At 38.2% G+C, this 23,472-nt stretch overlaps 7 protein-coding genes and 2 pseudogenes across 7 annotated transcripts; 8 read left to right on the top strand and 1 right to left on the bottom strand.

Moving 5' to 3' along the window:
* The first annotated feature begins 1,531 nt into the window (after positions 1-1,531).
* Positions 1,532-5,000, top strand: LOC133740694 (probable amidase At4g34880; annotated as a pseudogene).
* Positions 5,001-5,622: 622 nt separating this feature from the next.
* Positions 5,623-5,715, bottom strand: LOC133741622 (U6 spliceosomal RNA; annotated as a pseudogene).
* Positions 5,716-6,573: 858 nt separating this feature from the next.
* On the top strand, positions 6,574-9,096 carry LOC133740692 (probable amidase At4g34880). The gene is made up of 5 exons (XM_062168640.1): positions 6,574-7,146; positions 7,471-7,685; positions 7,796-8,035; positions 8,153-8,351; positions 8,541-9,096. The coding sequence occupies exons 1-5, from the start codon at positions 6,616-6,618 to the stop codon at positions 8,895-8,897; spliced, it is 1,542 nt and encodes a 513-aa protein (XP_062024624.1). The 5' UTR covers positions 6,574-6,615; the 3' UTR covers positions 8,898-9,096.
* A 157-nt stretch (positions 9,097-9,253) lies between these two features.
* LOC133740691 (probable amidase At4g34880) lies at positions 9,254-12,781 on the top strand. The gene is made up of 5 exons (XM_062168639.1): positions 9,254-10,076; positions 10,707-10,921; positions 11,112-11,351; positions 11,445-11,643; positions 12,100-12,781. The coding sequence occupies exons 1-5, from the start codon at positions 9,534-9,536 to the stop codon at positions 12,511-12,513; spliced, it is 1,611 nt and encodes a 536-aa protein (XP_062024623.1). The 5' UTR covers positions 9,254-9,533; the 3' UTR covers positions 12,514-12,781.
* Positions 12,782-13,114: 333 nt separating this feature from the next.
* On the top strand, positions 13,115-15,817 carry LOC133740000 (probable amidase At4g34880). The gene is made up of 5 exons (XM_062167828.1): positions 13,115-13,816; positions 14,076-14,290; positions 14,578-14,817; positions 14,911-15,109; positions 15,315-15,817. Exons 1-5 carry the CDS (start codon positions 13,268-13,270, stop codon positions 15,669-15,671), a joined length of 1,560 nt encoding a protein of 519 aa, XP_062023812.1. The 5' UTR covers positions 13,115-13,267; the 3' UTR covers positions 15,672-15,817.
* Positions 15,818-16,367: 550 nt separating this feature from the next.
* Positions 16,368-16,952, top strand: LOC133736430 (dirigent protein 4-like). Its single transcript, XM_062163915.1, has one exon. It carries the CDS (start codon positions 16,371-16,373, stop codon positions 16,950-16,952), a length of 582 nt encoding a protein of 193 aa, XP_062019899.1. The 5' UTR covers positions 16,368-16,370.
* Positions 16,953-18,827: 1,875 nt separating this feature from the next.
* On the top strand, positions 18,828-19,604 carry LOC133740001 (dirigent protein 15-like). Its single transcript, XM_062167829.1, has one exon. It carries the CDS (start codon positions 18,970-18,972, stop codon positions 19,543-19,545), a length of 576 nt encoding a protein of 191 aa, XP_062023813.1. The 5' UTR covers positions 18,828-18,969; the 3' UTR covers positions 19,546-19,604.
* An 872-nt stretch (positions 19,605-20,476) lies between these two features.
* On the top strand, positions 20,477-21,040 carry LOC133736038 (dirigent protein 23-like). The gene has a single exon (XM_062163474.1). It carries the CDS (start codon positions 20,477-20,479, stop codon positions 21,038-21,040), a length of 564 nt encoding a protein of 187 aa, XP_062019458.1.
* Positions 21,041-21,623: 583 nt separating this feature from the next.
* LOC133740500 (dirigent protein 23-like) lies at positions 21,624-22,396 on the top strand. The gene has a single exon (XM_062168455.1). It carries the CDS (start codon positions 21,696-21,698, stop codon positions 22,254-22,256), a length of 561 nt encoding a protein of 186 aa, XP_062024439.1. The 5' UTR covers positions 21,624-21,695; the 3' UTR covers positions 22,257-22,396.
* Positions 22,397-23,472: the final 1,076 nt, after the last annotated feature.

Here is a 23,472-nt window from a genome sequence, read left to right as displayed (position 1 = left end):
GCCAAAGTTCGTTTACAACTAAACTGGAGTTTAGAAATAAAAAAGGATTAAATTATGTTTAGTCCCTGTACTATGACTCTTTTTTCGTTTCAGTCCCTGACATTCTCAATTAATCTGAAAAGTCCCTAACGTCAAAATTTCCGTCTGATTGGTCCCTCCCGCTTCAAATTAGGAGTTGGCTTTAGGTGAAATGTCCAATATACCCCTATGTTATTTCTTTTTCATTTTTAATTTCTTTTTCTCCTTTTTAATTTTTTTTTTTTTCCTTTTTAATTTCTTTTTTTCTTTTTTCTTTTTCCTTTTTAATTTCTTTTTTCCTTTTTTATTTTTCATTTTTCCTTTTTAATTTCTTTTTTCTTTTTTCTTTTTTCTTTTTCCTTTTTAATGATCATCGTATCCTGCTGCATCGGTAGCGTCACTTCGGCGAACCAATCCAGATCAACCCGAAACCCCAATTCTTGTTCTCCACGCCGGCGGCCCTTTTTTTTTCTTTTTTCTTTTTCCTTTTTAATTTCTTTTTTCCTTTTCCTTTTCCTTTTTTTATTTTTCTTTTTTCCTTTTTAATTTCTTTTTTCCTTTTTCTTTTCTTTTTTCTTTTTAATGACCATCGTATCCTGCTGCATCGGCAGCGCCACGTCGGCGAACCAATCCAGATCGACCCGAAACCCCAATTATTGTTCTCCACGCCGGCGGCCATTTTTCTTTTCCATCACTATTCTTCTTCTTCACTTCTGGTTTTGGTCAACTTGGCCATTAAAAACCATCATTTCAACCAGACCCAAAATCCAAATCACCATTTTGAGCAAGACCCAAAAACCTCAGGGTCTGAAAAAATGGTAGTTTTCAGTGAAAAGTTTCCAAATTGAGGCTTGATGTGGAGAGAGAAAGTGAGATTTGAGTGGGAGAGAGAGAGAAGTAGGCTGTGAAAACAAGAGGGGAGTGGTTTAGCGGCGAATTTCCGAGCTGATTGGGATCTGCTTGTGTTTGGGAGATGGCGTCGGCGACGATGGAGGCGAGGGCGGATCCCAACAGAGGAAGATGGCTTCAGAGAAGGTGAAGAAGTGATCAATCAGCTCCTAGCCTCTTGCTTTTGCTCGATGTCCATCTCTGCACCGCCAAGCTAGGTCTGTGCTGGGTTTGGTTTCAATTTGGGGAGAGAAACAGATGGGTTGTGGAGTTTGATCGAAATGAGATTGGTGGGTTGAGGAAGGAGAAAGTAGGCAAAACAAAAAGAAAAAAAAAATTAAAAAGGAACAAGAAAAAAAGAAGAAAAAGCAAAAAAGAAATTAAAAAGAAAAAAGAAAAAAGAAAAAAAGAAATTAAAAAGGAAAAAGAAAAAAAAAGGAGAAAAAGAAATAACAGAGGGGTATATTGGACATTTCACCTAATACCAACTCCTAATTTGACGCGGGAGGGACCAATCAGACGGAAATTTTGACTTTAGAGACTTTTCAGATTAATTGAGAATGTCAGGGACTGAAACGAAAAAATGGTCATAGTACAGGGACTAAATATAATTTAATCCAATAAAAAAACTCTCCGCCTCCAGTTCATAGCTCCACCGCCTGAGGGCAAGGTAGCCCATCGTTTCTCAGAACCTGAATCATGGAGGGTGGTGGCTGGTTAGCCCACCGCAAAAGATCCACCGTCCCAGCTTCACTCAGCGAAAACAGAGCACCTCCTCCTAATTTTCTCTATGATCGGATAAGTCCTCCAATCTCTACTTGTTTCTATGATGATATCTCTTGAATCTGTATCAACATAGTTCAGTAAAATTCATATAAAGAAAGAAAGCAGAAACCTTGAACACAAAAATTGTCATCTCTGCTTTCTTTTTCTTTTGCATCTTGTTATTTACTTTTTTCTTGCCTCTTCCATACTCAAGAGGTTAATTTGGTTTGACTCTTCCATTTTAGTATAAGATAACTTCATAACTGATTAGGCAAAGCCTAGCGACTGTGATTTTTCATGATCGTTTAGTATGATTTTATTTCGAAAGTGAAAACTATATATACTAAACTCTTCTATTGTTATAGTTTTGCCGAGATGATCAAAGGTTGTAGCTTTGTCGACGTTTTGGAGAAGAATGTTACCTCTATCTTCAACTTTTTCTCTCGAATGGAGAACCTCAGCACCTTCTCTCTCATCTGTTCTTTGAAAACTTAAAACAATCTCTCTGTCCTGTTCTCATCTTCTCTTTACCTCTCTCTCTCTCTCTCCCCTTTCTATATACTCTTGCATTTTCAAATCCAATACTGGTGACACATATACACGTGTCACCATCTCCTTTAAAGCTTAGGTAGCTCAGCAGAGAGCTTAGCTGAGGAGAGGATCCAAATCCATTATGGCCAAAACTCCGTTGATCAGCTCAAAGTCTTGGGTTGTTGGTCACTGCAGTCTGGCACTCCATTACTGCCATTATCATCCATGGCTAACTATCTTCTCCTCTCGTTTTTGCTTCTAATTTGCATTCTATCATATGGCTCACAAAAACTCACAGCCAAAAGGCCCAAAATCACAATCGAAGAAGCTACTGTTGATGATCTCCAGCTTGCTTTCAAGCTCAACACTCTGACCTCGAGGCAACTTGTTCTGTTCTACCTGGACATGATTCAAAAACTGAACAAAAACCTTAGGGGTGTGATAGAGGTGAACCCTGATGCTTTATCCCAAGCTGATATAGCTGACAAACAACGCAGAGAATGCAACCACACACTGCCTAAGCTTCATGGCATTCCTATTCTGCTCAAGGATACCATAGCAACCAAGGACAAACTCAACACCACAGCTGGATCGTTTGCCTTGTTGGGATCCATTGCTCCTCGAGATGCAGCTGTTGTTTCTAAGCTAAGGAGGTCTGGAGCTATCATTTTAGGGAAGGCGAGCTTGAGTGAATGGTGCCATTTCAGGTCATTCCTAGCACCTTCTGGATGGAGCGCCAGAGGTTCCCAAGGGATGGTGAGTTAAAGGTACATACATTATCAGTTTCTTAGCATGATAAATTTTTAACGTTGTAGTCACCATTATCACTTTGACCATTGATTATATGAATAACTTTTTGTACATTTATATAATTTAAACTGATATTGGAGTTTTTCTTTATGAAGATTATGACTTGTTTTAGCAAAGCAGTGCTTGCAGTGAATATATGACATATGGTGTGGAGCTAGTGCTACTATGAGTATCAAATAATTCACTAATTCTATTTCATGATTTCATTTCTCGATTCAGCAACAAAACCAAGTCCATAATCAAACACCTATTACAAGTTTTAATTCCCGATGATGTGGATGCAGAATCCTTACAATTCATCGGTGGAAGTTTGTGGATCAAGTAGTGGACCTGCAATATCAGTAGCTGCTAATATGGTTTCTGTGACATTAGGGACGGAGACTGACAGCTCCATTATCTGTCCGGCTAGCTTTAACTCTGTGGTGGGCATCAAACCCACTGTTGGTCTCACTAGTCGAGCAGGAGTCATACCAATCAGTCCAAGACAGGACACAGTTGGGTGTGTGAATCAATATTCACAATGCTTTTAGTTAAAGCCAAAAAAAATTTCAATGGTAACACTTGAGCTGTTTATGGCCTTGGTTCTTACTATGTTGTTTGGAACAGGCCGATTTGTAGGACTGTAGCGGATGCTGTTCACGTCCTTGATATCATTGTTGGCATTGATAGGAATGATAATGCAACAAGTGAAGCATCAAAGTACATCCCAGTGGGTGGCTATGGACAGTTTCTCAAGCATAATGGCCTCAAAGGAAAGAGACTGGGGATAGTAAATATGTTATTTGATTCAATCAAGGACGATGCTTTTCTGAAACAAACTTTTGTGCAGCATTTTACCACACTGAGGTACAATAGATAGAGTACCTCCTTTTTTGTGCAATTTAGGATTTAATAGTTGTTTAATTTCTGTTTCTCTAAACATGTTTGATATACCATACTTGTTATGCGTAGGAAACAAGGTGCAGTTTTGGTTGACAATCTTGAAATAGCCAATATTGAAGATGTTCTGGATTCTCATTCAAGTTGAAATAGCCAATATACTATATTAGCTGAATTCAAAATAGCCTTGAATGAGTACCTAAGTGACCTAGTAAAATCTCCAGTGAAGTCCTTAAGGGAGGTGATAGAGTTCAACAAGAATCATTCAAAGGTGGTGAGTGTATCTGGTCACAGACCTCTTTGCTCATACTTTAAAGTTCTAAAATTGACTGTTTAGGAAATTTAGTGCATAATAGTAGTTCATAATGCATCTCATTAGTTTAATACATAATGTACCATTAATACTAATAAAAACTGGTGTGATTCTAAAAACATCTTTTCACCATTTTCTGATAAAATGATGAACTAAAACACAGACATTTGGTTGTCATTCACAGGAAAATATCAATGAATATGGGCAAGATGTCTTCGAATTAGCTGAGAAGACTATGAGCAGGAGGCATTGTCAAATTTAGAAAGACTATCCAAACAGGGGTTCAAGAAGTTGATGACCGATCATAGCCTAGATGCCTTGGTGGCTTATGCTAACAGTGCTTCTAGTATCCTCGCAATTGGTGGTTTTCCGGGCATTGTTGTGCCGGCAGGATATCATAACACTAAAAAGTATCCTTTTGGGATCTGCTTTGGGGGACTCAAGGGTTCAGAGCCAAAGCTGATTGAGATCGCCTATGCCTTTGAGCAAGCAACTAAGATAAGGAGAAAGCCTCCTCTAGCCTTATGATTCTCAACATCAAGTTATCTGTCAAAGCTCTAATGTGCAATACTACTGCATAAGTGATTAGAGTAAGGGTTCGGGCATTAGTAGTTTGGTACTGCATTAGTACTTGATTCTCAATATCAAGTTATCTGTTTGCATTGAATTTTTGCAGATGATATTTGAATGATAAGAATAAGGGTTTGGGCATTAGTACTGCATTGATTCTCAACATCAAGTTATCTGTTTGTATTGAATTTTTTGAATATTGAGTATAAAACTGACCTTCTGAGTATATACAAATTCTATAGTAAATCGATAAGACTTGTTAGATAAGAAAAGAATTGGTGAAAGACCATTGAGCAGTTAACATACAGAATTCATTTTTTCTTTTCTTTTCTTTTCCTTTTTCTTTCTACTTCTTTTTTGTCTTCTTCTTTCTCTCTTCTCAATGCACTTTCACTCATACAATTTGAGGAGATTGGATTCCGCTCCCTTGATGTGTTGGCCACGGTTGACCCACGTTGAATATTTCGTCATTTTATCGGAAAACTCCATTTTACTTCAATATTACCTCATTTTATCTTTTTTCTGCAACTCCGCTTATTTTCTATAAAATAAATAAAAATATATTAATTACTTATTAATTGACTTTAAAATTAACTTATTTCTAATATTTTATATATAATTACACGCATTTCTATGCATGTAATCAAGAGCTAAAACTAATTGAGATTGCATATGCTCTTGAGCAAGCCACTAAGATTAGGAAGCCTCCTTCATTCAAAAGCTTCAAGTTTTACAACATTGTATTACTTGGTATGTCATACTTGATCATGCGATTAGTGGTTATGCATATTAAAATCATGTAGTAACTAGTAAGTAGGCTATAGATTTTTTTTTTAGGTGCAACTTAAAAAATCTAGACTATTTTCTTTATTTATGCGTGTCATTCTCGTGCAAGAGCCATTCTAATTTCTCTGTATCATTCCAAACATCCCCTAAGGGACAGTTATGCATGAGGCCAAGCATATTAAACTTGTAAAGAGTGTTTTTGGTCAATTTTAAGAATATAAGGGTTCTGTGAAAATGTACTAAATTCAAAGGTGGCTTGTATAAAAATATATGATTACTCTGCCGAGCAAACGATTAAGAGCGAGAGTGTAATATGGCCAAAGCAGGCGAAGTCGCGAAGAGACTCGGTCAGATATTGAAATGGGAGCTTGATTTTGATTCGCAGACGCACCTGGAAGATTGATTTTACCACTTCACTGAGAAAACAGGGTATAATTAACCTTCTTTTTTCACTTTCACCCTTTGTCAATTTTTTTCTTGTTTTACTTGCTACGTCTTTCTCTGTAAAAATTCTAAACCAACTGCTTGGAATAGTGCAGTAAAATTATATCAGGAAGAAAGCAGAAATCTTTTGCATCTTGTTGTTTACTTTTTTCTTGCCTCTTCCACACTCATGAGGTTAATTAGTTTGACTCTTCCATTTAGCATAAGATAACTTCATAACTGATTAGGCAAAGCCTAGCTACTGTGATTCTCCATGAACGTTTAGGATGATTTTATTTCGAAAGTGAAAACAGTAAAAGACCGATGAAGGTGTATTTCTACAGTATGACAGCTCAACTCTCCAAGAAAAGTTCACAAGTTAGTTAGCTAGGGCTTATAACATTACCCTTCAGTTTTTTTTTTTGAGAAGAACATTACCCTTCAGTTTTTTGTGAGAGTTTTAACTTTTTTACTCATGATAACCCTTCTATGTATTTAATGACTTCCAGGACTTTTACCTTTCTTTTCTGGTAATTTTGTTTGACCAGTAAAGACAAAACTCTGTATACAACTCAAATTCTTGGGTTGTTGGTGACTGGCAGTTGGGCACTCCATTACTGCCATTACCATCCATGGCTATCTATTTTCTCCTCTCGTTTTTGCTTCTAATTTGCATTCTATCATATGGCTCACAAAAACTCACAGCCAAAAGGCTCAAAATCACAATCGAAGAAGCTACTGTTGATGATCTCCAGCTTGCTTTCAGGCTCAAGACTCTGACCTCAAGGGAAGTTGTCCTGTTCTACCTGGACAAGATTCGAGAACTGAACAAAAACCTTAGGGGTGTCATAGAGGTGAACCCTGATGCGTTATCCCAAGCTGATATAGCTGACAAAGAACGCAGAGAATGCAACCACACACTGCCTAAGCTTCATGGCATTCCTATTCTGCTAAAGGATAACATAGCAACCAAGGACAAACTCAACACCACAGCTGGCTCGTTTGCCTTGTTGGGATCCATTGTGCCTCGAGATGCAGGTGTTGTTTCTAAGCTAAGGAGGTCTGGAGCTATCATTTTAGGGAAGGCTAGCTTGAGTGAATGGAGCAACTTTAGAACATCATGGGCACCCAACGGTTGGAGCGCCAGAGGTTCCCAAGGAAAGGTGAGTCAAGGGTTAAATCATCAGTCCCTTAGCATCATTATAAAGTTTGTATTCACCGTTGGTCTCAATTACCATTGATTATGTCAATAATTGTTTGAACATTTTTATTGTCTGGTATAGGAGTTTTGGTTTATGAAGATTATAACTTGTTTCAGACTTTCAGCAAAGCAGTACTTGTAGGATGTATATGACATATATGGATTGTGTGGTACTATATATTGAGTATCAAATCATTCACAAATTCTACTTCTTTGGATTTAAATAGGAAGAGGGTTCATAAAATTGAACACGACATGGTTTAATTTTTTGAATATATGGATGCAGAATCCTTACAATTCATCGGTGGAAGTTTGTGGATCAAGTAGTGGACCTGCAATATCAGTAGCTGCTAATATGGTTTCTGTGACACTAGGAACGGAGACTGACGGTTCCATTATCTGTCCGGCTAGCTTTAACTCAGTAGTTGGCATCAAACCGACTGTTGGTCTCACTAGTCGAGCTGGAGTCATACCAATCAGTCCAAGACAGGACACAGTTGGGTATGTGAATTGATATTCACATTGCTTTTACTTTAAGCCAAAAAAAATTTCAATGGTAACACTAGAGCTGTTTATGGCCTTCGCTCTTACTATGTTAATGTTTGGAACAGGCCGATTTGTAGGACTGTAGCGGATGCTGTTCACGTCCTTGATATCATTGTTGGCATTGATAGGAATGACAATGCGACAAGTGAAGCATCAAAGTACATCCCAGTGGGAGGCTATGGACAGTTTCTCAAGCATAATGGCCTCGAAGGAAAGAGATTGGGGATAGTAAATATGTTATTTGATTCAATCAAGGACGATGCTTTTCTGAAACAAACTTTTGAGCAGCATTTTACCACACTGAGGTATAACAGATATGGTACCTCCTCTTTTACTATTTAGGACTTAATAGTTGTTTGATTTCTGTTTCTCTAAACATGTGTGATATATTATAACTTGTGGCAATATATATATATATGTAGGAAACAGGGGGCAGTTTTGGTTGACAATCTTGAAATAGCCCATATTGAAGATGTTCTGGATTCTCATTCAAGTGGAGAATTTGATGCAATGTTAGCTGAATTCAAAATAGCCTTGAATGAGTACCTAAGTGACCTAGTAAAATCTCCAGTGAAGTCCTTAAGGGAGGTGATAGAGTTCAACAAGAATCATTCAAAGGAGGTGAGTGTATCTGGTCGCAGACCTCTTTGCTCATACTTTTAAGTTCTGAAATTGACTGTTAGGAAATTTAGTGCATAATTGTAGTTCATAATGCATCTCATAAGTTTAATACATAAATACCATTAATACTAATAAAACTAGTGTGATTATAAAATTACTAAAACACAGACATTTGGTTGTCATTCACAGGAAAAGATCAATGAATATGGGCAAGATATCTTCGAATTAGCTGAGAAGACTAATGGGATGGGACCAAAAGAGCAGGAGGCATTGTCAAATTTAAAAAGACTATCTATACAAGGGTTCAAGAAGTTGATGACCGATCATAGCCTAGATGCCTTGGTGGCTTATGCTAACAGTGCTTCTTCTATCCTCGCAATTGGTGGTTTTCCAGGCATTGTTGTGCCGGCAGGATATCATAACACTAAAAAGTATCCTTTTGGGATCTGCTTTGGGGGACTCAAGGGTTCAGAGCCAAAGCTGATTGAGATCGCCTATGCCTTCGAGCAAGCAACTAAGATAAGGAGAAAACCTCCTCTAGCCTGATGATTCTCAACATCAAGTTATCTGTCAGAGCTCCAATCTGTGATTAGACTAAGGATTCAGGCATTAGTAGTTTAGTACTGCATTAGTATTTGATTCTCAACAGGAAGTTATCTATTTGCATTGAATTTTTGCAGAGATGATATTTGAATGATAAGAGTAAGGATTTGGGAATTAGCACTGCATTGATTCTCAACATCAAGATATCTGTTTGTATTGAATTTGTTTTAAATAACTGTTAAAAAGATTAGATTCTATAACTGACCTACTGAGTCTATGCAAATAAGAGAATTTAGACACACATCTGTTCACGGGTATGCACTCGGCTTTTTTATAAGCTTAATTATGCTACTAGGTAGATAATAGGGTATCATGTTTTACATTTTTGGTTTGATGGTATGGATCAAATGTCTATATGGAATAACCGAATAAGAGACACTGAATTCACATACTTTCCATCCAAGAAATAGGTTTCAGAGGTTGGTGGTAAAAAACAAGCCAATAGGTTTCAATTTATAAACTAGTGACCAAATATTGATCAACCCAAAAAGCAAAATACATAACCTTAGAAAAATAATAGATACCAACTGGAGTCCTTGCAAGAACATAAAATAACTTCAGAAATAACTCCATCTATCTATGGCTACCATTTCGTGTTCTCTCTTCTGGGTTCTCCTTCTAATTCTTCAAAGCACACTATCAAATGGGTCTGAATCCATTACACCCAGAAGCCTAATGGAAGAAGCCACAGTTGATGATCTCCAACTCGCTTTCAAGCAAAAGCTTCTGACTTCAAGGCAAGTCGTTCAGTTCTACCTGGACCAAATCCACAAGCTCAATCAAGACCTCAGAGGAGTCTTAGAGATAAACCCAGATGCTTTATCGCAAGCTGACATAGCAGACAAAGAGCGCAGTGAATATGAATCCAGTGCCCAAACACTGCCTAAGCTTCATGGGATTCCTGTTCTGCTCAAGGATAATATAGCAACCAAGGACAAGCTTAACACCACTGCTGAGTCTTATGCTCTTTTGGGTTCCGTAGTGCCTAGAGATGCTGGGGTTGTCTCAAAGTTGAGGAGCTCTGGGGCTATCATTTTGGGGAAGGCTACGTTGAGTGAATGGGCCTATATCAGAACATCTAAAGCACCCTATGGTTGGAGTGCCAGAGGTGGTCAAGGAGTGGTGAGTTGACCTTCACTTTCAGCTGCTTATTGTGATTTTGGGTTATTTAGTAAACTACAAAGCTTTGGTCTTTGACTGTTTGGTCATTATAGAGTTTCTGCTAATTATTGTTTGCATTAAATAGCTATCAGCTTCTGCAAAGTTTTGGAAATTTCTGTATCAAGTCCCTATCTTTGATGTAGGACACATTGACCACAACTGTTTAGAGACTTTTGGAGAGGATTTATGTCCCATATGATGAATTGCTGGCCACATCTTTCACATAATATGGGATTCATTTGGGTCCATGTTATGCAAGTGGAAGTCACTTCTGTGAAAGTTATGTGTACCTATGTGATTGTATCCATGAGTGTTCTTTGTCTAGTCTTCCCTGTGATGTAGTGTTTCTTCTGTTCTATGTTGTTATTGATTTGCTGTGGACTTGTCCACATTTTTATGAATTTTCGCACAATGACTGTGGAGTGCTATAAAGTTTGGTGGAGATTTAAGCAGGGTATACCATATGAGATATATGGATTATTGTAACATGTTTAGTAGAGCAATCACTAAATTATGATTTATCTGTGAATTTTAATGACAAAGTTTGGCATGAGCAGAATCAAAGACATAAGCTTTTCTTATGATGTGCAGAATCCTTATAATTCATCACTGGAAGTTTGTGGATCAAGTAGTGGATCCGCAATATCAGTATCTGCAAATATGGTATCAGTGTCTCTAGGAACAGAGACCGATAGCTCTATCTTATGTCCAGCGAGTTTTAACTCAGTAGTGGGCTTCAAACCAACGGTTGGTCTCACTAGTCGAGCAGGAGTCATCCCAGTCAGTCCAAGACAGGACACAATTGGGTATGCCTTATGCACATTCTGTTGACATTATACTTTATGCACAAGTTTTCTATTCTGTGTGAGAATTATACTAGTAATTTTTAGGTGGCTCCAAGTCTCTGAATTGGATCGTTTTATTCTCTTTTATTGGATTTACTGAAGTCAGTAACAATGTTCATAGCTTTGACTCCTACTATGCTGGTTGGAACAGGCCACTTTGTAGGACTGTAGCGGATGCTGTTCATGTCCTTGATACCATTGTTGGCACTGATAGCAATGACAAGGCAACAGAAGAAGTATCCCAGTATATTCCAGTGGGTGGCTATGGTCAGTTTCTCAATTCTAATGGTCTCAAAGGAAAGAGACTGGGGATAGTCAGTCTCATGTTTCTTCAGATCAAGGATGATGCTTTCTTGAATCAAACTTTTGAGCAGCATTTTACCACACTGAGGTAACATAATCCACTTTCTTTTTTGTAGTTTTTATAAAGATTAGACTCTCTACGAGGAAAAAAAATTATGGAGTTTCCCTTGCTGCATGGTAGGGAACAAGGTGCAATTTTGGTTGAGAATCTGGAAATAGCCAACCTTGAAGATATTCGCGATTTTACTTCAAGTGGTGAGTTTGTAGCAATGTTAGCTGAATTCAAGATCGCCTTGAATGCGTACCTGGGTGACCTAGTCAAATCTCCAGTGAGAACCTTAGGCCAGGTTATAGCATTCAACAAGAATAATTCTTATCTGGTGAGTGTGTGTTTGCAATTCTTCGTTGTTGCATCAATATTCTAAATTGAACTGCTTGTCTAGCAGACACATTGTATTAGAAGATAATATGGTGAAATTGAATTAACAATTAACAACAGCTAAAATGTAAACTATATAAAAAACTGGTTCAACTAAAGATGTATGGTAAATAAACCATCTGAGATACTATAGAGAGAGATTGATAATTTGACTGTCATAATAACTCTCAAATTCTTGCTTTCTATTCCCAAACATGTGCCTTGCATTCTTCCTTCGTTCTATTCCCAACAGCCTTCTGTGTGTACCTGAGTATATCATGCAGTCTTGTAGATAGTTTCTAGGCCAATACATTACATTGGTACATACTCGATATCTCCTATATAAGTTCATGCATTATGTACCCACATTGGTACTTGTTAACAATAACCTGAAAACATTCTTATTGATCATTTACAGGAAAAGAATGATGATTATGGACAAAATCTCTTAGAAGCAGCTGAGGAGACTAATGGAATGGGAGCTAAAGAGCTTGAGGCATTGTCAAATATAGAGAGACTATCTAGAGATGGATTTGAGAAGTTGATGACAGATAATAACTTAGATGCATTGGTGACTTATGCTAATAGCGCTTCTTCTATCCTCGCAATTGGTGGTTTCCCAGGCATCGTTGTGCCAGCAGGATATCATGACACTGATAAGTACCCTTTTGGAATTTGCTTTGGGGGTTTGAAGGGTTCGGAGCCAAAGCTGATCGAGATTGCCTATGCCTTTGAGCAAGCAACTATGATCAGGAAGCCTCCAACTGTTGATTCTCAATACCAAAGTATCTCTACCACCGTCACAAGAAGCTCCAACGTAACTACTCAATAGCACCACCAGGAAAGTCCAAGTCACTTGTATGACAGCAGTGGCTCTAATACTATGGTTGGCTCTCCATTGTTTTAACGGTGCAAGTCTAATTACGTTGCTAATGAATAATCAGTGCCGTTAACAAAAGTTGCAGTGGTGAGTGTGGTTCTGCTGGTTGTGTTGATGCGGATCAAAATGTCTAAATCTTATTTGTAGCCAACTTCAGTTGTGTATTCACATTGGCTGTTGTACATTTTCTCCAGATATCAAGGTTGATGTATTCAAAGCCTGATAAGTATTGTCCTAAACCGGATTAGACAAGACAAGTAGACAAGCTAATAAATCCCAAATGCAAGCAATTAAGCATTATAGGTTGTTCTTATTCGAAATGAGACGGCCAAGGCTATGAACCGGTCATACACACGCTTAAATAATCAAAATTATTGTTCATAAATGATTTTTTTCTTTTTTCTTTGCATGCATCTGGACCATCTTCTTCTCGGATATTCCTAAAATGCTGTAGAATTTAGCCGATCAATGCCATATGCTCTAGTCTTATTCTGCTAATTGTTATTGTTGTTTCGTTCCACAGTGGAATTTAAACTAAAACAACTAGCAAAAACTCAACTAGGATACAAGGAGGCCATATATCACCAGTATATTGTTGTAGTTTTATGTATCTTTGAGAATGAAATTTCTGTTAGTGTCCCCGAGATTTGGTTTATATATACCAAGTCGAAGAAACTGAGTAAGCACTGAGCCAATCCTTACTGCCATGGCTACAAAACCACCATCATGCTTTTCTCTCTTCTCAGTATTGGTGTTGGTTCTTCTAGCCTTAACATCATTTGGGTCCCAAAGTTTCACTGTCCATGGGTTGTCAATTAGAGAAGCTACAATCTACGATCTTCAACTGGCTTTCAAACAGAACCAACTAACTTCCAGACAAGTAGTTCAGTTCTACCTTCAAGAAATCCTCAGGCTCAACCCGGTTCTTAACGGAGTCATAGAGGTGAACCCGGATGCACTTTACCAAGCTGACAAGGCTGACTATCAGCGAAAGGCTAAGGCCCCTGGTTATTATTCCGGCTTGCATGGCATTCCTGTTTTGCTGAAGGATAACATTGGAACCAGAGATAAGCTGAACACTACTGCTGGCTCTTTTGCGCTGCTGGGCTCTGTCGTGCCCCGGGATGCTGGCGTGGTGACCAAGTTGAGGAGCGCTGGAGCCATTATCTTGGGGAAGGCTAGCTTGAGTGAGTGGGCTCAGGTCAGGTCTCTTACGTCACCCCCAGGTTTCAGCCCCAGAGGTGACCAAGGAAAGGTAAGCATGAAACTTGTCAAATGCTTGTCAACTGTGATTTTGATCGATAGCAGTAGAACTCAAGTATCATGCTTTCAGTTGTAAGTAATGGTGATCAGTTATTACGAGAGACATGTTGTTTACACGTTCTGTGTAATAATATTGTCCTACTTGTTAGTTCAATAGGTATGCAAAGCTGATCAATTTATAGTCTAAATTAGTAGCAGTGATACATATATACCATTTACTTATAAGAACATTGCTCATTGTTGGGGTGCAGAACCCTTATGTACTATCTGCAAGTCCATGTGGATCAAGCAGTGGATCATCAATATCAGTTGCAGCAAATTTGGTAGCTGGATCTCTTGGTACTGAGACCGATGGCTCAATACTATGTCCAGCAAGCTTTAACTCAGTAGTCGGCATCAAACCAACCGTTGGACTCACAAGCCGAGCCGGGGTGATCCCAGTTACTCCCAGACAGGACACCATTGGGTAAATCCTGTTAATCAAAAATCAAAACATTTATCTCAGTGTCTGTTCTGTTAGTGCAGAGTATAGTACCATCTTTAAGTTCCAATTCCTATGACAGGACACCATTGGGTAAATCCTGTTAATCAAAAATCAAAACATTTATCTCAGTGTCTGTTCTGTTAGTGCAGAGTATAGTACCATCTTTAAGTTCCAATTCCTATGACTGCTAATGATCATTTTTTGTTTCAAGTTCAACTATATACTTTCACGACATTCACTAATGACTTATGCTGTGTTCAATGGAACAGACCCATCTGCAGGACTGTGACAGATGCTGTTTATGTTCTTGATGCGATTGTAGGCTATGACTACAAGGATCAAGCAACCAAAGAAGCATCGAAATACATTCCACGCGGTGGGTATAAGCAGTTCCTTGGGGCTTATGGGCTCAAGGGAAAGAGACTGGGAATAGTGAGGAATCCCTTCTTCACCTCTGGGAGTGGATCTCTCCAAATTCAAGCATTTGAGCATCATTTCCAAACGCTAAGGTAACAGTATGTGTATTTTCTTTCAAACTACTAGCTAGTCCCATTACGTGTCTCAGAGTATTTAACATCATTCAAACTTCCTGCAAACTATAGGCAAGGAGGTGCTGTTTTGGTAGACCATCTGGAAATAGCAAACATTGATACCATCTTGAATTTTAATTTGAGTGGAGAAGCAATAGCAACAGTGGCTGAGTTCAAACTAGCCATAAATTCATATCTAGAAGACCTTGTGGTGTCCCCAGTTCGATCTTTGGCAGATATCATAGCCTTCAACTTGAAGTTTTCTGGTGTGGTAAGTAAATTAGGTTCAATTCCTTTCACTTATCCATTTCTCTATACCATAGAACATAGAAAAAAGGGCAGGGTAAAGTTTTCTCGCCAGTTTCTCAATCTCGACTACATATCTTATTAATGATCGATCCAGATTGATAAGTTGGCAACAACTCCCCAACCATATTCACTGGCTAACGAGCGATATTTACTTGTTGGTTGTGCAGGAAATGATCAAGGAATTTGGCCAAGACATTTTTCTTTCAGCACAAGCCACAAATGGGATAGGCAACAATGAGAAGGCAGCATTGTTAAATTTAGCAAAGCTGACAAAAGATGGATTTGATAATCTAATGACATACAACAGGCTAGATGCATTGGTGACTCCCGGTGCAGATATTGCTCCTGTACTTGCAATTGGGGGATTCCCAGGCATTAGTGTCCCAGCTGGATATGACAAGAAGGGTGTGCCTTTCGGCATAACTTTTGGGGGTCTAAAGGGATCTGAACCAAAGCTTATACAGATTGCCTACGGTTTCGAGCAAGCTACTAAGATTAGAAAGCCTCCCACATTTCTACCATAAAGCTTTAGGGTAGCGGGTAGCCTAGCTAGCTTCATCCCTGATTTAATTTTCGTTCTTGTCATCTTGAATTCGATCATGAGCTGGTGTGTGTAAACATTATCTATTTGGCACATCTAAATCGGAAAATGATACAAATGGTAATATCTTCACATTGCAAAAAATCCTACATACTGAATTAAAAAAAAAACAAATCATAAACACTAAAAAGACACGTACGTAGGTTATGAATTTCATTATAATATCGACCTAGATTCATGACACATGCAATGCATGCATGAATCTTATGATTTTCTTTTTCTTAATGAATTATTAATTGCCTACTAATTGCATCATTAGTAGGGCAATAATTTGGTAAATGTACGTTTTAACTACTACCAAATGTACCAGAATGAACACCAATTTGTTAGTTATTCTCAAAAAAAAAAAAAAAACACCCATTTGTTAGTAGAGTGAATCTGAGAAAACTATAAGAATAATATATTCTTGGTTTCATATCTTGCCATTCATAAATTGTAGCATGAATGGTAATTAAAACAATAAAGAATGTTCAATTTCAGCACAAAATTTACATATTTGTGTGATTATAATGAAATTCTTACCGGCTAGAGTCATCTTATATTAAAATCATCCACAAATATATCTATATATATAAACCAAGACATGAACGGCAATCCCTCACAAAATTAAGAAATTCAAAAAATGATGAAATGCAGTGGTTTGGTTCTCGGATTACTGGCCTTGCTTCTTCTAGCCATGGCCACCAAACCAGCACACTGCAAATACTACTCCAAAACAATCCCCAACATCCACCGCAAAGAGAAGGTGACGCACCTCCACTTCTACTACTTCGACATCCTCAGCGGCACCAAACCCAGCGCGGTGGAAATCGCACGTCCCAGCCTCACCAGAAACGACACGTCGCCCACACCCTTCGGCAGCCTCACTGCCACCGATGACCCTCTCCGCGAAGGCCCAGAGACCAACTCAACGGTGATCGGGAATGCCAGGGGGATATACTTGTCGGCGAGCCAATACGCAAGCCAGATGACTTTGATGATGTACAAAGATTTCGGTTTTACTGCGGGTAAGTTTAAGGGGAGCTCTTTCGGGGTGTTTTCGAGGAATCCGATTTGGGAGACGACGCCGCGTGAGGTGGCGTTGGTGGGCGGGAGAGGGAAGTTTAGGTTGGCTAGAGGGTTTGCTAAGCTTAGGACTCACTACTTAAATGTTAGTAATGGTGATGCCGTTGTCGAGTATAGAGTGACTCTCATCCATTATTGAGGATGAAGCCTAGGGCTTTATGCAATGCATGCGCCTTGGAAATTGTATTGAATGCCACCTTGATAATTCCTTATGTTTTGTGTTTATATAAAACTAAGTGTGGTAAAATTCTCGGATTTTGAATATGATCATCTCCAGTTTTCTTATTTATGGCTCTTATTTATCATTATCAACAAAGAAATCAAGAATGTCAAAGCCCATGAGGATTTGGATCGAGAAGCATCCGCAACATGAAGATATCTTATTTTAAGAATTTGAGAATTTTTACTATTTTACACAAATATATGACCTAATTCAATGATTCAACCATTGATCCTTACTTGTGTCCACCAAAAATCAACCAAATCCACAATCCTTTGGTCACTCAAAATTATGTAAGCAAATGTAGTTAGTTAGATAAAATTAAAACAAACATTGTGCTAATCTAATAGTTAAACATTTTTCGATTTGACTAATTTTTTGTAGGATTCATATGTGTGTATATAATAAGAGAATGAATGGTTTAGATTATTAAACCACATACTAAAAATAAAAACATACATTTCAAGTTTAAGGAGGTTATCTCTCTCTCTCTCTCTCTCTCTCTCTCTCTCTCTTAATATATATGTCAGTGTGTGTTTAAATGGTTGAGAAAACCATTCATTCTCTCTCTCGTTAACCTACTTCTCAAAAAAAATAAAACGTACAACGAATTTAAAAGAATGGTGTTTCTATTCAAACCTCCAAAATTAGCATTTGGACCTCTCGACTTATTAAACCTCTAACTTTCTTTTTCAAAAACCTAATATACTAACTACACCTCTCTAATCTCCCTAAAATGCCCTTAACTTGAATAAAAACTAAAATTCTCCCACAAGCAAGTTTTCCTTCCACTCATCATTTACCCAAGGAATCGGACGAGACCATCATTGAAAGGGCAAGGGAAACAAGGGAGTCAAAAGGAGCTAAAGCAAAGATATTGAAATATAATTGAAACATGGAGTATAGTGATCAAGAGGATTAATCAGGATACTTATATATAAGCCAAGAATTTTAGAATTGTCTTGTAGCAGCTTGTTTTCTTCCTTCATGTTTAAATGACCCAGTACATAAACAATCTAGAGCTTCAAAGGTATTAAAAATGCCAATCTTGCTTATTGATAAGCCATTAACATATTGATATCAAAACAAAAAAGGGGGTTGAAGAAAAACTTCTGACGCTAGAGATATTTTTTATGAAACAGAAGTTCTTTGAGCCCAGATTGAAAAACAATAGAAAAAGGGGAAATGGAAATATGCAAAACCATACATATATGAAGGCTTCGAAAGAAGATTTAATTCTCAATTACTAAACCATCACTTGCTTTCATTGATTTTGATGCACAAATTGGAGTTAAAGGTCAGAAGAGATGGAGAAAGAATTTATGAGTTGCTATACTTTGAAAATTATAAAAGAAACTTAATTCAAATCAATTGTTTAACATAATGGATGTATCATCTAGCATGATAGATTGATTTGAGAGGAAACTATATGTTGAAGAGAAAAATGAAAGAGATTAATTGAGAAGATGATCTTTTTTTTTTTTTTTTTAACGGTTTGTGTCTTTATTGGTCATTTCAATAGAGTTGATAAGTCAATTATCACTTCAAAAAAATTAGAGGTCCAAATAGAAATTTTGGAGGTATGAATAGAAGCACTTTTAAAAGAATTAAAGAAGAAAAAACAAATAAGAAAGAAAACAGATGCTATCCATTAACAGCCAATAGATCAAAGAAAATCGTCATGCTTAAGATTTAGCTTTAATGGCTCTCATAAAACCACATTTTGGGACACAAAATCCAGAAAATATAACACTTTTTGTTTGCCCATAATGGCAATAACATATCTTTTATTATCTCATTTCCTCATCCGACCCAAAAGCACGATCAAAATTTGAATTTGCTTGGCTTTCGGACCTAATACATCCTCCATGTATCTCTATATAAACTTAAACCTAATCCCCATCAGTCTCTCACAACATTCAAAACTAGAAGAAAGATGGAGCGTAGTCGTTTGATATTTGGGTTGGCCTTTACTATCCTTCTAACCATCGTCACCACACCTTCGCACTGCAAATACCACTCAAAAACAGTCCCTGTAGACCGCCTCAAAGAGAAAGTCACGCAACTCCACTTCTACCTCTTCGACATCCTCAGCGGCACCAAACCCAGCGCCGTGGAGATCGCACGTCCGAACGTCACCACTGACAAGTCAGCCACCCCTTTCGGGAGCCTCTATGCCTTCGATGACCATCTCCGAGAGGGCCCCGAGACCAACTCATCGATAGTGGGGAATGCGAAGGGGCTCTACTTGTCCGCAAGCCAAGACCCAGCTAACTTTACAATCGTGATGTACGCAGATTTCGGTTTTACTACCGGTAAGTTTAAAGGGAGCTCATTTGGCGTGTTTTCAAGGAATCCAGTGGCTGAGTCGCCGGAGCGGGAGGTGGCTGTGGTTGGTGGGAGAGGGAAGTTTAGGCTAGCTAGAGGGTTTGCTAGGGTGAAGACTCATTACTTCAATGCTACTAATGGTGATGCCATTTTGGAGTATAAGGCAACCATCATTCACTATTGAGGAAGCGAAGGCAAATGCATGCATTTGAATTTGATTTAAAATTCATGCTTGTATTCAATTGTGACGTTTATGGAATAACTAATTAATATTACGTTATACATGTTTCATTCTATTTTGTATTCATTGATATATTTTTTTCCTTTTGGGTTAGCAAATTAATGCTTTATTTTTACTGATTTTCCAAATTTCAATCATTCATTTATATTTCTCGTACATGAATATGTACGTGAATGTACCTAAAGAAACGTACCCATAATAGATGCAAATTAATAAATACTTTGCCATATTTGATTTGTAAATAATTTTACCTAAATAAAAGTCATAAATCTTCCAATAAACACCTAATGGAAATACAACGTCCCGAATCTGGAATGTGAAATAGTTTCTTATTCAATTAAATTGTCGTGTTTGGTTAAGTCATAAGTCTGGAAAGGAATGTAAAATAAATGAGTTGACCAGAGTTAAATTCCATAAAAGAGGCGGAATAGAAATACCATCTAGGGTGTGGTATTTCAATTCCTTCACTCAATGGAATAGGAAATTTACTTGTTTAGCCCCTCATAAAATTTGGTCAATTAATAATTCCTATCTCCACTCATCCATTTTTAATATTCCATATTTAATTCGATTGGGCATTATTGGAAAATCATTAACAAATTAATTCTCTCAAACCATTTTCTAATCTCAAGTCTTGAATCCTTCCAAACACCACAAATGGAAATATTAAATCAATTTCATTCCATCCTTGAAAGGAAAATTAGTACAATTCATTTTCCCACCACCGTAACATTCTGGTTAACCAAACAGGGCCATATGGTGCTAGCTAGTTCAACTGCATTCAATCCCCGCCCATTATTTAAGACTCAAAATAAGCCCAGACACCGACATCTCCTCTTTCTCTGGAATAAACACGACGGAAATTGGTCAAAAAATGGCAAACACAGCTCTGCCGCTAATGATGTTAATGATCACCTCCTTGCTGATGGCCTTGACGGAAGCTGAGTGGGCAGAGTCAGTCGAAGAAAAACAGGAGGCCACGCCTTTGGAGACCGTAACCAACCTCCAGTTCTACTTCCACGACACAGTCAGTGGGAAGAACCCCAGTGCCGTACGGGTGGCACAAGCCGCCAACACCGACAAGTCCCCAACCCTATTTGGGGCTCTGCTTATGGCCGATGACCCCCTTACTGAGACGCCGGACCCTAATTCCAAGCTCGTGGGACGGGCGCAAGGGCTGTACGGGTCATCCGGCCAACAGGAATTTGGCCTCATTATGGCCATGAGCTTTGCGTTCACGGATGGTACGTTCAATGGTAGCTCCATCAATATTTTTGGTAAAAACCCAGCTCTACACCCGGTTCGGGAGTTGCCGGTTGTGGGTGGAACCGGGGTGTTCCGATTGGCTCGTGGATATGCAATTGCCAAGACTTATCGGCTTGATAGCACTGGTGATGCAATTGTAGGATACAATGTCACTGTAAATCATCAGAGCTAGTTCCATACTCTCTTACATAATTTGGTTCTCATTTCACTTTTAGTGACCTAAAAATTTTTAATTTACTTGCATATGATTTGCTTTAATTTTCTCTGATTTTTACCATAGACTTTTTAAAAAATTGCACCGACTATGTCATAATTTGATTTTAGCACCCTTCTTCTTCAATCTTTTATAGCTTAATTAGATTGAAAGAGATATCTGTTTAGAAATCTTCTAATCATTAATGGATATGAAAATCAGTAATTACACTTTTTAGAAATTTTCTAATTTTCTAATTTTTTGGTACTTTTCATAACAAGATTAACATGGATGAATATACCTCAGTGACTAACTTAAACACATGACTCACCGTAAATTATTACAAATAATTAGGTAATGAAAACAGACATTATATACCTTATGAAGTTATGTATTTGGTTGTAACCAACGACCAAAATTGGCAAATCCATATTCTACTTGGTTCTTCTTTTTCTCACGCGTAGTCAAACTCACTGGTAAAGCAGTTGGCCCCATGCATTATACTTCCCAAGTCCTGCGGTGGGTAGTTCAACGACATCGAATCCTCGGCCCTTATAATCTGCAGACCGAAACATCCACACATGCATCTCCTTTTCCCTTGGACAAACAAGACACGACAGAAATCAAGCAGAAAATGGCAAACAACACAGTTGCGCCTCTGATGATGATGGTCGTCATCTCCTTGGTGATGGCATTCACAGAAGCCAAGTGGGCCGAGTCAGTAGAGGCCAAAAAGGAAGCGACGCCGTCGGAGACAGTAACCAACCTCCAGTTCTTCTTCCACGACACAGTCAGTGGGAAGAACCCTAGTGCCGTACGTGTGGCTCAAGCCTCCGACACCAATAAGTCTCTGACACTTTTCGGGGCTTTACTCATGGCCGATGACCCGCTCACCGAGACTCCTGACCCCAATTCCAAGCTCGTGGGTCGGGCACAAGGGCTATACGGGTCATCCGGCCAGCAGGAGCTTGGCCTGATTATGGCTATGAGCTTTGCGTTCATGGATGGTCCTTACAGTGGTAGTTCCATTAGTATATTTGGTAAAAACTCGGCACTGAACCCAGTTCGAGAGTTGCCGGTTGTGGGTGGAACTGGGGTGTTCCGGCTGGCTCGTGGATATGCAATTGCCCATACTCATTGGTTTGATCTTAGTGGTGATGCAATTGTAGGATACAATGTCACTGTGATTCACTAGAGCTACTGTACGATTTTCTGTTTCAGATTTCCTTTCATTTGTTGGGTAAATTTGAACTTGAATCTCTTGCATATGGTTTGCTCTAATGTTGTATGATCTCTTCTATGAATTTACTCTTCTTATGAATTTAGTCTATGATATGTGATGTGGCTTAGACAGTTTTTGTTATGTAGCACTTTCATTAGAAGCACTTTTATTTGAACCACATCTTCTTAGTAAATATTTCCGGTAGTTTTTGTAAAAGTACTTGAAGTGTTTCTTCTAGGGAACTTATGAGCCATGCCAAGTATTTCTATGAAAAACAATAAATTTTACAACTCAAAAAACACGTCAAATAATTTCAAAAAAAAAAAAAAAAAAACTAAAATTTGTAAATTAGCAAACAGAGTTGATCTCTTTTAACGAACAAAATAATCATGTTTTCTTTTGAACCTAATATAACCGGCAACAAATACAGGTCAATGATTTGAAACTACTTAGCCCTACAAGGCCTTGTGGCAGAATTTGTCCCTCAATTAATCAACAAATCATTTTGTTTTCCACATGTTTTCCTAAATAATCTAGGTTCTTTTAATTCTCTTCTGTCTACCCGCATATCTTTTTCGTGCAACAGTTCATAACTTCATATCTTTCTGCTTTCTTTGGTTGTGGAACAGAGCACAAGTCACACAAGTTCTGTTGGCCTCATCATCATGGCATTTCTCACTTTCAGTTGAATATATTTGTTGTCTGCGCTTCACACATTGTATGGGACCGGTTTTGCACTTTTCAGTAGCTTTGAAGAGCTAATTAAGAGTGAAATTTTTTTTTTTGCTAGAGAATTAAGAGTTAAATTAAACATCAAAATTTTGTTCTGAGGTTGATTAACAATCAAGTAATTGGCTATTTAACCATTGCAAGTGACCTAGTGGTTCTTGCCTAGTTGGGTGTGCTCCCCAATCTAGATTCGAACCCCGAAGCTATCAAAGTGGCCAGGCACTGTGCTGCAATGCACAGTTAGAGCATTTCACATGCGCCGAAGCATTTATCTTGGGTCTAGGAAGCCTTTGTGTTCCCCTTGACAAAAAAAAAAAAAAGTAATTGGCTCTTTGATTTGTGAGTCACCAAGTGCATAGAATAATTTTCATATATTAATATATATTATTTGGATGTGTTGATTGTTGAGAGTATGACTCCTACAGCGCACGCGCGTATTTTTTTCGTGCTACAATTCATA

The sequence above is a fragment of the Rosa rugosa genome, chromosome 3 (assembly GCF_958449725.1).
Source record: "Rosa rugosa chromosome 3, drRosRugo1.1, whole genome shotgun sequence".
NCBI lineage: Eukaryota > Viridiplantae > Streptophyta > Magnoliopsida > Rosales > Rosaceae > Rosa > Rosa rugosa.
This window is presented reverse-complemented; position numbering and strand designations above follow the sequence as displayed.